General features: G+C 39.5%; 1 protein-coding gene and 1 pseudogene across 1 annotated transcript; both read right to left on the bottom strand.

Moving 5' to 3' along the window:
• Positions 1-2,083: 2,083 nt before the first annotated feature.
• LOC142964317 (uncharacterized) lies at positions 2,084-7,502 on the bottom strand (annotated as a pseudogene).
• A 127-nt stretch (positions 7,503-7,629) lies between these two features.
• LOC142964316 (uncharacterized) lies at positions 7,630-13,283 on the bottom strand. The gene is made up of 2 exons (XM_076104583.1): positions 12,570-13,283; positions 7,630-9,683 (listed from the first exon to the last, which is right to left on the bottom strand). The coding sequence occupies exons 1-2, from the start codon at positions 12,739-12,741 to the stop codon at positions 8,569-8,571; spliced, it is 1,287 nt and encodes a 428-aa protein (XP_075960698.1). The 5' UTR covers positions 12,742-13,283; the 3' UTR covers positions 7,630-8,568.
• Between the last annotated feature and the right edge of the window lie 66 nt (positions 13,284-13,349).

Genomic DNA, 13,349 nt, shown 5'->3' with positions numbered 1-13,349 from the left:
TCTGTGACCATCTATTTTAGGAGAAGAGGGGCCATAATAGGACTTGTAATGAAAAAAGAGGCAGCGATGAGGAAGAAAATAAAGTCTGTTGTTAGTCAGTATTATAAAACTGTCTTTCAGCATTATATTTGGACAGTAATAAGAGCTCGGTAAAAGGATTTTTAGGAAGTTGCATGATGATTTGGATTGGATTTGTGAGAAAATTTGGGTAGTATTTATAAATATATTGTTGGCCTATATATAGTGTGTAAATACAGCCTTTCTTTAAAATATTGTCGATATGTATTTAATATTCCCTCTGCCAAATCCTGATTCAGCTGTAAGGATCCGAACTTGTGTCATGAAAAGATGCCCTAATCCTGGTGTCACTTCGCCATCACTTGTGTTGCTTCTATTTACCAGTATTTTTTTCTGATGGTTTTAGGGGAAACTGGTGTACGCCAACCAGGGGAAACCAAGTGACTACCAGCTGTTGAACAAGACAGTGGACCTGAGAGGAACCATCGCAATCACCAGATATGGCGGATCAGGACGAGCTGCTAAAGTGAGTGACTTATTATCCTTTTTCATGTTTGGTTGTGTTTTATAAAGATAGGCAGAGACAATCCGTCCCGGAGAGACAAAACTTGTCCTAAAAGTTGCAGTTACATTTGAATGAGCTTTGAATGCTTGCAGTGAACACCTCTAGTCTTTGAATGACATTTATTTAGATAATAAACGGTGCGGAGGACAGAAATTTAACAAAACTAGCCCTACTTGGATTTTTCATTAATGCATACTTTAATTTTATGTCAGCAAGATTCAAAATGAGTTTCTTTATACAAAGTTCACAATGACTCCAAATGAAGAAGCACATGCAACAGCCTCAGATTATCTGTGTAATGAAATCCTGCAAGTAAATTGTTAAACTTTTAAGACATCCAGCCATCCATCCATTTTCATCCACTTATTTTGGATTGGGGTTGCGGGCAGCAGGCTAAGTATTCCAGGTGTCCCTCTCCCCATGCAACATTTTCCAGCTCTTCCTTGAGAACCCTGAGGTGTTCCCAGCTCAGCTCCTTCTTCACCACAACGGTCCAGTACAACACACGCGTCACTGCTGACGCAGCACCAAAATGTCTCTCTCATGCTCTATTTACCCTCACTCTTGAACAAGACCACGAGATGCTTGAACTCCCTCGCTTGGGGCAGTGACTCACTCCCAACCCGGTGTGGGAAATCCACCATTTTCCTCAGTACCCTCAGATAGGAGCCAACAGAATCACATCGCCTGCAAGGAGCAAAGTTGCATTTCTGGGGTCCACAAACTGGACTCTCTCCTCCCATCATCTCAACTTGAGGTCCTGTCTTTGAAATTAAACGGAATTGCGGACAAAGGTCACAATCCTGGTGGAAGCCAACAAAACACATGAAGACTGTATGAGCAAACTCCCACAAAGAGCTGGTCCACTGCTCACGGCCAGGACCGAATCTACATTGTTCCTCCTTCAGTATTTAGCTGATTCACATTAACTTAAGTCAAATATTCAATCTTCTACAACTTTTACTTGTTTTATGTTCCTGTCAAGCGGAGCACAGGGTAAGATAGTGTGAAAGAATGTCTGTCTGTTGGGATCCTGCCGAATAGTTTAGGGAAATTTACTCTTAATAAAATATAATACGCAAATGAACAGAGAGCCCCTGTCTGTCTGAGTTTTACTGCAATAAACAGGGTTCACACTTGCAAATGCGTATCCCTCACCTTGCCAGCCTGGGATAAGATAGCTTAAACCTACTTATACAGGCGTGCGTCCCAAACATCCTTTATTCTCACCTTTAGCAAGTGACTTTAATAAACAGAGTGTTTTGTCTGTCCCGTCACAGCCTCATGTCTGCAGCCTCTGTAAGGCTTTCCGCTGGGACTCCACGGCTGAATCCTAAGACTTTGCTTCTAATAGTATTGGCACATGCGAAGCAGAACTGCCAATACACTCACTACACGTTTTTCAGTAATTCAGATGTCAAGTTAATGTGGTGGCCTAAAAAGTTTGCCTGTAAAATTAAGTCAACCTATTTGTTACATGAAAGGAAAGGAATCAAGGAATACCTCAAAACTTGTTTTATTGGTATTGGAAGTGTTTTTTCACGCAATCTTGAACATCCGAGGACAGTGTTACATACATACTTGAGAACTGTTACATTCCACCACTGCTTGTTTAACATACAGTCTATGGTTCAACATGCTCCACTGATCAAACTACCAAACGGTATTAAATCCTACATCCATACAGCCAGTGAGCTGACATTCAAACACCTCTTTCAAGCTTGAACTTACCACTAAAAATAACTATTCTACATGATAACTATGGTCACACTTCACGTCTGTCTCACCCATCTGCAGCCTTGATGAATAGAATTAGCTTATAACTTTAGACTTCAGGGTGAGTTTGATATTCTTACATGACAACCTTACGAAGCTGTATTGTTAGAATACAAACGTTAGATCAGAAAACAGCATTTTGTTGCCCACGCCCCTTTGGGTACTGATCATTGTATTCATTACTACTGCTTACGCTGATTTGACAACACCATGTAGTACATCATCTACAATTAGTGTTAGTGTGTCAACTCTTAAAGGGAAAACAACAAAAATGATATCAAGTTGATGCAATAGCAAAATACATAAAAATGAAATGACATGATGCAAACAAAAAAGAAGAGACTCTAGTTGGCAGGATGACAACAAAACGGAGTTTCTCACCCTAAACATCAGAGTTCACAATCCACTCAAAGGTGGTGCGTAACCATTGTAAAACAAATATTCATTTAACAGGTGAATCATTTGCAAGAACTAAACTCACTGTGCAACAAGGTTTTTTCCTTTTGTAAATTGATCCTCTGCGTTTTTTTACAAGTATGTGATTTGAGTCAAAACTTTTCCTTCAAGTCCTGCAACTACGTGGCTCCTCACTTCTGTGAGTTATTGTGTGCTTTCACCATGAACCACTAACTGAATCGTCTCCCACACATTTTGCAAATACAAGGCTACTTGCCTGTATGCGATCTCATATGCCTCGCTAAGTTAGACGCATCAAAGTATCTTTTCCCGCAAAGGTACGACTTCTCACCAGTGTGGACTCTCCTCACGTGGACCAACAAGACATTACTGCGTCCGAAATCTTCTCCAGATGTTTTGCAAGAATACGGCTTCTCGCCTAAACATCACTGTTAACAATCTACTCAGATTACTTTGATAACTTTATTACAGGTTTCCAAACGATATCCAACAGTCTGCGCTGACGGTCGATCTCTTCCTCGTACTCGAAGATAGTTTTTTCAAAAACTCTGAATATTTCTTCAGCAGCAGCAGATAGTCGCTCGTTGACAAACTCTGAAATACTCAACTGACGACATTGTTGTTTACTCTCAACTGGAATAATTACCTCCGCAACGACTACGATATCGTTTTCCAGCCAACTCCACAGTGCGAGCAGCGAACGCTGCAAGAGGCTGTGTTGTTTACTTCCGCTGGATGTCACACTGTTAAGTTCCGACTGTGTAAGCGAGTTACTTTTTTTCATTCCGCTTTTTAATGTTGCGCTCCTTCTTCTCAGTTTGAATAGTGGATATCAAACTGATAGCAGGTGCATACCGCCGCCTACTGCACGGGGGTTTGAAACACCATATTTATTATATCCTACCCACCAGCCCTGTGTTGTATAAAAAGGAAAACGTGAGAAACACGTGAAAGCCTGTAATTCTCTTTTACTAGGTTCACACTGACACATTTAACAAGGGATCATATTTAATGCACTATACATTTTGGTTTATAAAAATCTTAATCAGCAAATAACTGTAGCTGTCAAACAGTAGTTGACAAAAAAGTACAATGTTTGCCTGTAAAGTATATGTAACATAAAATGAAAGTAGGCAGAATCAAAGTACAAATACCTCCAATTGATATTTTTTAATGTTCAATATTTCATGTGTAACTTCCATGAAATCTTCACCATCTCAGGACAAAACGTTGTACATCAATACAGTATTTAGGTAAATGTAGTTACATTCCACCACAGCTTGTTCAACATGAGGCAGCTCCACTGATCAAACCATCAGGATCCATCAGCTACGGTATTAAATCATAAATTAACAATCTACATCCAGTGAGATGAAACATTGAAACACCTCTCACATGGTATAACACTCGAAGAATAACTATTCTTCACTATGACTACTTTTACTCTCGAGGTCAGTGAGACACATCTGCAGCCTTGATGAACAGAATATACGTAAAGCTTGAGACCTCAGTGTGAATCTGGTATTCTTACATCATCACCTCCCAACGCTTTATTGTTACAATACAAACATGAGATCAAAAAAGAGCATTTTGTTGCTCACTTCCCTTTGAGCCCTGATCCTCACTGTTCATTCACTTTTCCTTACTATTGCTGAGGCTGATTCTTTCACAGCACCATGTAGCACACCATCTACAATTTGTGTTTGTGTGCCACCTCTAAAATCCAAAACAATTTCATCAAGTTGATGCGATTACAAGATACATCAAAAATATAAAATAAACTAAATGTAGACAAAAAAAAAAAAAGTCGTCTATTGTACTGATGACAAAATGACTGACTCACCAATACAGAGAGGCTCTCAGCCTAAACATCACTGTTCACAATCTACTCAGATTACTGAAGTAAATACATTCTAAAAACAAAAGAAAAATCCAATTGGTCAAACATTTGCAGGAACTATGAACTGAATTGTCTCCCATGTATTTAGCAAATACAAGGCTACTTGTCTGTATGCAATCTTTGATGCCTTGCCAATTGATGGCAATCACAGTATGTCTTCCCGCAGGTCTTTCAGAGGTACGGCTCCTCCCCAGTGTGGGCTCTTCTCACGTGAACCAACATGGCACCTCTGTGTCTGAACTCTTGTCCACATGTTTTGCAAGGAAATGGCTTCTCACCCGTGTGTGTTCTCATGTGGACCATCAAGTGACTACTATATCCAAAAAATTTTCCACATGTTTTGCAAGAATACGGCTTCTCACCTGTGTGTTCTCATGTGGACCATCAAGTGACTACTACGTCCAAAATCTTTTCCACATGTTTTGCAAGAATACGGCTTCTCACCTGTGTGTGTTCTCATGTGGACCATCAAGTGACTACTATATCCAAAATCTTTTCCACATGTTTTGCAAGAATACGGCTTCTCACCTGTGTGTGTTCTCATGTGGACCATCAAGTGACTACTATATCCAAAATCTTTTCCACATGTTTTGCAAGAATACAGCTTCTCACCTGTGTGTGTTCTCATGTGGACCATCAAGTGACTACTATATCCAAAATCTTTTCCACATGTTTTGCAAGAATACGGCTTCTCACCTGTGTGTGTTCTCATGTGGACCATCAAGTGACTACTACGTCCAAAATCTTTTCCACATGTTTTGCAAGAATACAGCTTCTCACCTGTGTGTGTTCTCATGTGGACCATCAAGTGACTACTACGTCCAAAATCTTTTCCACATGTTTTGCAAGAATACAGCTTCTCACCTGTGTGTGTTCTCATGTGGACCATCAAGTGACTACTACGTCCAAAATCTATTCCACATGTTTTGCAAGAATGCAGCTTGTCACTTGTGTGGATTTTTATATGAGTCTTCAATGAGGATATCTTACTGAATCTTTTCTCACAGAAGCTGCAAGAATGTGACTTCTCATCTGAGTGGGTTCTCAGGTGTTTGTCGAAATGCGACCTGCACTTGAAAGCTTCTCCACACGTGTCACATTGGAAAAGTGCTTTACCTGTTTGAGGATCACTGTAAGACTTTGACAAGTTGTTAATATCGTTACAGTGACTTCTGATTTTCTGTTGTCTTTTCTTTTGTTCTGGCTCTGAATCGCTAGTTGATTCGGAGTCTTCATGCTCGCTTCCTTTCTGATCTTGGCTCTCAGCTACATGAGAGTTGTTGGAGAGGAGCTGGTGGTCTCTTGTTGGTTCTGGTTCACTGTGGTCACTTTCCTCATAAGTAGGAGTCAACATGAAGGTCTCAGTCTCCTGCTTCAGTTCGAGTTCCTCCTGTTCCTCTTTGATCTGTGGAGGATCTGGGTCCTCTTGGTCCAGACTGGAGTTCCTCTCCTGAATACAGAGCTGCTGGTCAGAGAGAACCTCCTCCTCCTTACAGACATGTTGCTGTGGGAGCTCTGGAGGAACAGAGAACAACATAAATAGGATACGACTGTGATGGTAAACAAGAAAATGCAAACAGTTCATTCACATGAAACCAGGCATACAGCACACCGGATATCATGACAGTGGACGAGGACAGGACGGTAAAATTAGGTGAACCCGGAAGAGAATACCGGGATCTGTTCTTGATTAAATAGAATTTGCAACCGAATGTTACGTAGCTCCCTCACACTGGAGATAGTTGCTTAAGTTTGCAAAAGATTATTAAGAGAAAGCATAATTTTCTAACATTACAGTCAATGAATAATTAAATAAAACAGTCACGAAATAGTTGGACCAAATATGTATTATTCCATTATGACAAGGGGAAACTTTTTTTTTTTAAACTTTGGACGACGAGTGTACCGTTACCGGTATTTTCTGTCTGCCTCACCTGATGTTACCAACCTGTTCTCATCTAACAAGACCTGGTTTGCTGGCTACCATCTGCCTGAATCCACGTGAATGCAGCATTGATTAATACCAGTACATATTTAAACAATTTGGATTAAGTGGCATTCCTGTTTACTGGTATTAAAATGATGAAGTTGTACTCACCTATCCTGTGTAACTTTATTACAGGTTTCCAAATGATATCCAACAGTCTTCGCTGACGGTCGATCTCTTCCTCGTACTCGAAGATAGTTTTTTCAAAAACTCCGAATATTTCTTCAGCAGCAGCAGATAGTCGCTCGTTGACAAACTCTCTCAAATACTCAACTGAAGACATTGTTTACTCTCAACTGGAATAATTACCTCCGCAACGACTACGATATCGTTTTCCAGCCAACTCCACACGTGCGAGCAGCGAACGCTGCAAGAGGCTGTGTTGTTTACTTCCGCTGGATGTCACACTATTAAGTTCCGACTGTAGAAGCGAGTTACTTTTTTTCGTTCTGCTTTTTTATGTTGGGCTGCTCCTTCTCTCAGTTTGAATAGTGGATATCAAACTGATAGCAGGTGCATACCTACCGCCTACTGCACGGGGGTTTGAAACACCATATTTATTATATCCTACCCACCAGCCCTGTGTTGTATAAAAAGGAAACGTGAGAAACACGTGAAAGCCTGTAATTCTCACCATCCACCATAAGAGAAAAGTCAAAGCTATGTGCCTATAGATACAAGGGCTGCAGGAACATTACCTAGTTTGTTGATTGAGTGGAAGTTATTCAAATATTTTTTATATACAAGTGTTATATTGTTCTTGCAGATAGTTATAGTGGAGCTATTTAATTTTTACTAAGTTCACACACTGACACATAATTTAACAAGAGATCATATTTAATGCACTATACATTTTGGTTTATAAAAATCTTAATCAGCAAACTATAGCTGCCAAATAGTAGTGGACTAAAAAGTACAATATTTGCCTGTAAAGTGTAACATAAAATAAAATGAAAGCAGCCAGAATCAAAGTACAAATACCTCCAATTGATATTTTTTAATGTTCAATATTTCATGTGTAACTTCCATGAAATCTTCACCATCTCAGGACAAAACGTTGTACATCAATACAGTATTTAGGTAAATGTAGTTACATTCCACCACAGCTTGTTCAACATGAGGCAGCTCCACTGATCAAACTATCAGGATCCATCAGCTACAGTATTAAATCATAAATTGAACAATCTACATCCAGTGAGATGAAACATTGAAACACCTCTCACATGGTATAACACTCGTAGAATAACTATTCTTCACTATGACTACTTTTACTCTCGAGGTCAGTGAGACACATCTGCAGCCTTGATGAACAGAATATACGTAAAGCTTTAGACCTCAGTGTGAATCTGGTATTCTTACATCATCACCTCCCAACGCTTTATTGTTACAATACAAACATAAGATCAAAAAAGAGCATTTTGTTGCTCACTTCCCTTTGAGCCCTGATCCTCACTGTTCATTCACTTTTCCTTACTATTGCTGAGGCTGATTCTTTCACAGCACCATGTAGCACACCATCTACAATTTGTGTTTGTGTGCCACCTCTAAAATCCAAAACAATTTCATCAAATTGATGCGATTACAAGATACATAAAAAATATAAAATAAATGAAATGTAGACAAAAAAGAAAAGTTGTCTATTGTACTGATGACAAAATGACTGACTCACCAATACAGAGAGGCGCTCAGCCTAAACATCACTGTTCACAATCTACTCAGATTACTGAAGTAAATACATTCTAAAAACAAAAGAAAAATCGAATTGGTCAAACATTTGCAGGAACTATGAACTCAAGAACTGAATTGTCTCCCATGTATTTTGCAAATACAAGGCTACTTGTCTGTATGCAATCTTTGATGCCTTGCCAATTGATGGCAATCACAGTATGTCTTCCCGCAGGTCTTTCAGAGGTACGGCTCCTCCCCAGTGTGGGCTCTTCTCATGTGAACCAACATGGCACCTCTGTGTCTGAACTCTTGTCCACATGTTTTGCAAGAATACGGCTTCTCACCTGTGTGTGTTTTCATGTGGGCAATCAAGTGACTACTACGTCCAAAATCTTTTCCACATGTTTTGCAAGAATACGGCTTCTCACCTGTGTGTGTTCTCATGTGGGAAATCAGGTGACCACTTTGTCCGAAATCTTTTCCACATGATTTGCAAGGAAATGGCTTCTCACCTGTGTGTGTTCTCATGTGGGAAATCAAGTGACAACTACGTCCAAAATCTTTTCCACATGTTTTGCAAGAAAACGGCTTCTCACCTGTGTGTGTTCTCATGTGGGAAATCAAGTGACAACTACGTCTAAAATCTTTTCCACATGTTTTGCAACAAAACGGCTTCTCACCTGTGTGTGTTCTCATGTGGGAAATCAAGTGACTACTACGTCCAAAATCTTTTCCACATGTTTTGCAAGAATGCGGCTTGTCACTTGTGTGGATTTTTATATGAGTCTTCAATGAGGATATCTTACTGAATCTTTTCCCACAGAAGCTGCAAGAATGTGACTTCTCATCTGAGTGGGTTCTCAGGTGTTTGTCGAAATGCGACCTGAACTTGAAAGCTTCTCCACACGTGTCACATTGGAAAAGTGCTTTACCTGTTTGAGGATCACTGTAAGACTTTGACAAGTTGTTAATATCATTACAGTGACTTCTGCTTTTCTGTTGTCTTTTCTTTGGCTCTGAATCGCTAGTTGATTCTGAGTCTTCATGCTCGCTTCCTTTCTGATCTTGGCTCTCAGCTACATGAGAGCTGTTGGAGAGGAGCTGGTGGTCTCTTGTTGGTTCTGGTTCAGTCTGGTTACTTTCCTCATAAGTAGGAGTCAACATGAAGGTCTCAGTCTCCTGCTTCAGCTCAAGCTGCTCTCCCTCCTGACTGGTGCAGGGTTCCTCCTGTTCCTCTTTGATCGGTGGAGGATCTGGGTCCTCTTGGTCCAGACTGGAGTTCCTCTCCTGAATACAGAGCTGCTGGTCAGAGAGAACCTCCTCCTCCTTACAGACATGTTGCTGTGGGAGCTCTGGAGGGACAGAGAGCAACATAAATAGGATACGACTGTGATGATAAAGAAGAAAATGCAAACAGTTCATTCGCATTAAACCAGGCATACAGCACACCGGATATCATGGCAGTGGACGAGGACAGGACGGTAAAATTAGGTGAACCCGGAAGAGAATACCGGGATCTGTTCTTGATTAAATGGAATTTGCAACTGATTGTTACGTAGCTCCCTCACACTGGAGATAGTTGCTTAAGTTTGCAAAAGATTATTAAGAGAAAGCAAATTGTTTAGCTATATAACGCTACAGTCTGTGAATTATTAAATACAACTATAGTCACTAACTAGAAAATGCATTTCCTGCTGAAAATGCGTTGGAATGCTGAAAGTTGAAATTAATAGTAAAAAAATTGCTGAAAATTAAGAAATGGGAGACAACCCGTCTGAAAAATGTTGAAGCCTGAAAGCATTTAAACTGCACTGCTGAAAACCCTTCTAGTTGAAATGTCTATATGGTGTCTGTAGCTTAAAGTATGAGGAAGAAGAAGGCTTTGAAAGTTGAAGAAGTTTAACAGGATTTGAAGATTTTCTCCATAGAGATCCCATTCAAAAGAAAATTGCAAAAGCTTAATAATTCAAAGAATTTAAAGATTACAAATATGAAAAGTCATATCACCCCTCTCCTGAAAGAGCTGAACATTTTGATATTCGAATGGTTTCTGTGGCTTAAAAAAATGTCAGCAGTAATGATATTTGTAATAGTAGTACTAGAAGTTGTAGTTGTAGTAGAAGTATCATTAGTAGTAGAAGTATTAGTATATCACACTTTAGAAGAAGTAGTAGAAGTAGTAGTATCAGTAGTAGTAGTAATAGCTGTAGTAGTGGTCGTAGTATTTAATATAACAGTAGTAGTAGTCGAAGTAGTAATAATAGTAATGGCAGTATTTGAAGTAGCAGTAATAGCAGTAGTAGTAGTACTAGTAGCAGTCGTACTAATAGCTGTAGTAGCATTAGTACTGGTAGTAGCATGAATAGCAGTATTAGTAGTAGCAGTTGTAGTATAAGTAATAGTAGTAGTGGTAGTAATAGCAGTAGTGGTAGTAATAATATTGATGGTATCAGTAATAGCAGTAGTAATAGTAGCAACAGCAAAAGTTGTAGTAGCAGTAGTAGTAGCAGCAGTAGTAGTAGTAATACTAGAAATATTAGCAGCAGTAGTAGTAGTTGTCGCAGTATTAGTAAGAGCATTCATTATTTCAACAAAAAAGCCTAATTTTGAGCTTAACGTTTAAATACAGTTAATCCATGAGGCTTTTATTTTGAAAGAGTGGGACTGGGTGGGGGAGAGGAGACATAATCTTAATGTTTGACACACATAAACAGAGTTTATTAAATGACAGGCTTCATCACAAGCATTTCAGTTAGAATTCATTCTGTGGGGCATTTATTTTAAAATGGGGTGTGGGGGGGGGATCCTCTAAAGATCTCCAAGAACCTGAATGACACATACATACACATATACATATATATATGAATATGAGAGCGAGAGTGTGACAAAGTGGGTGAGAACACACCATTTGTCCCATATTGCATTCATCTATAAATCTGACCATGCTTGTCAATTGTTTGCTTACCATACCCACCATGTGGTCCAGAGGCTAAAGGGGGAGGCACCCATTCATTTCCTCTATTTATACACTGGAAGATGTCATCTGTGATGTCATTGGGTCAGACCAAGTATGGGGGGGAAGTAGAGTCTGTACCGGTAGATTTGTAGGTTGGTTATGATCTGTTTTACATTGTTATTAGTGCATAGCAAAGTGTAAACCATATACAATTGTTTGCTATCTAAAGGGGTGCTGTACATTATAGGTTTTGTCTGTTAACTAGTGAGTCAGTAATTGGTGTCACCTGCACTCATGGTAGGAACTATATCCTGCTGATAGGAGGCTCTATATAAGGAGATGACTTTGACTGAACAGGAGGAAGGAAGATCAGTGTGTAGCCGTGTGCATGTGATTATGTTACTTTAAGATGAGTTGGGTTTTATTCAATTAAGCCAAGTTAAATGTTTGTTTTGTTTGTATATATATATATATATATATATATGTTTGGTTACACGTGTCGCAGGGCACTTTTATAAATAAAACACCTTTTGATATCGGAACAAAGTCTTTCGTGTCTGCCTCCTACTAATTCAGAAGCCACTCAGGTCAGGCTTCACCACAGAGAGATCTCGCTGGCAATCTTTCTCATTTGGAGATTGTCCTACGTTTTATCATTTACAGCTTACATAACTATTATCCTGCTCTGCCATGTCTTTCCTCGTCTCTCCCTCTTGTGTCGCTGTGTGTGTAAATGTCACTTGAATCAGGAAACTTGGCAGAATACCCATATTTGATTGGCTGAGCTGCATCACGTACATCTCTAAATCATGCGTGTGCGGCTTTTATTTAAAAATGGGGTGAGGGGGGGGGAGTCCTCTAAAAGTCTCCAAGACCTGAATGACTGTATGAGAGAGAGAGGGAGAGGAGTGTATGTCTCAGTGCCTCTCTGTGTTTATCAACTATCACTAATGAGCTCATATAAACACCTGTGCTTGGGTGCATGTTGGTGATTGGAGCACCTGTGTGTTAGAGGCTAATTAAGAGAGATTAGAGTGAACAGTGATTTTCAACAAAACTACCTGTCAAACATATGCCCTTTATTTGTTGGAATGCTTAACAGCATTCCAACAAATAGTCGTAAGAAATATATCTTATTCCATCATGACAGAAAGATCTGATTTGCTGTCTATCTTGAATCCACGTGAATGCAGCATTGATTAATACCAGTACACATTTAAACAATTTGGATTAAGTGGCATTCCTCTGTTTACTGGTATTAAAATGATGAAGTTGTACTCACCTATCCTGTGTAACTTTATTACAGGTTTCCAAATGATATCCAACAGTCTTCGCTGACGGTCGATCTCTTCCTCGTACTCGAAGATAGTTTTTTCAAAAACTCCGAATATTTCTTCAGCAGCAGCAGATAGTCGCTCGTTGACAAACTCTCTCAAATACTCAACTGAAGACATTGTTGTTTACTCTCAACTGGAATAATTACCTCCGCAACGACTACGATATCGTTTTCCAGCCAACTCCACACGTGCGAGCAGCGAACGCTACAAGAGGCTGTGTTGTTTACTTCCGCTGGATGTCACACTATTAAGTTCCGACTGTAGAAGCGAGTTACTTTTTTTCGTTCCGCTTTTTTATATTGGGATCCTTCTTCTCTCAGTTTGAATAGTGGATATCAAACTGATAGCAGGTGCATACCTACCGCCTACTGCACGGGGGTTTGAAACACCATATTTATTATATCCTACCCACCAGCCCTGTGTTGTATAAAAAGGAAATGTGAGAAACACGTGAAAGCCTGTAATTCTCACCATCCACCATAAGAGAAAAGTCAAAGCTATGTGCCTATAGATACAAGGGCTGCAGGAACATTACCTAGTTTGTTGATTGAGTGGAAGTGTTATTCAAATATTTTTTATATACAAGTGTTATATTGTTCTTGCAGATAGTTATAGTGGAGCTATTTAATTTTTACTAGGTTCACACTGACACATTTAACAAGGGATCATATTTAATGCACTATACATTTTGGTTTATAAAAATCTTAATCAGCAAACTATAGCTG

This window comes from Anarhichas minor, unplaced genomic scaffold (assembly GCF_050575085.1).
Source record: "Anarhichas minor isolate MPS153535 unplaced genomic scaffold, ASM5057508v1 ptg000030l, whole genome shotgun sequence".
Classification (NCBI taxonomy): Eukaryota; Metazoa; Chordata; class Actinopteri; order Perciformes; family Anarhichadidae; genus Anarhichas; species Anarhichas minor.
The sequence above is the reverse complement of the archived record's forward strand: the minus strand, read 5'-3'. Positions and strand labels throughout refer to the sequence as shown.

Coding starts and splice junctions, on each gene's coding strand:
- LOC142964316 (XM_076104583.1), bottom strand. CDS start 12,741: ATGTCTTCAGTTGAGTATTTGAGAGAGTTTGTCAACGAGCGACTATCT. Junction 9,684..12,569: donor AATAAAGTTACACAGGATAG/GTGAGTACAACT, acceptor CTGTCCCTCCAG/AGCTCCCACAGCAACATGTC.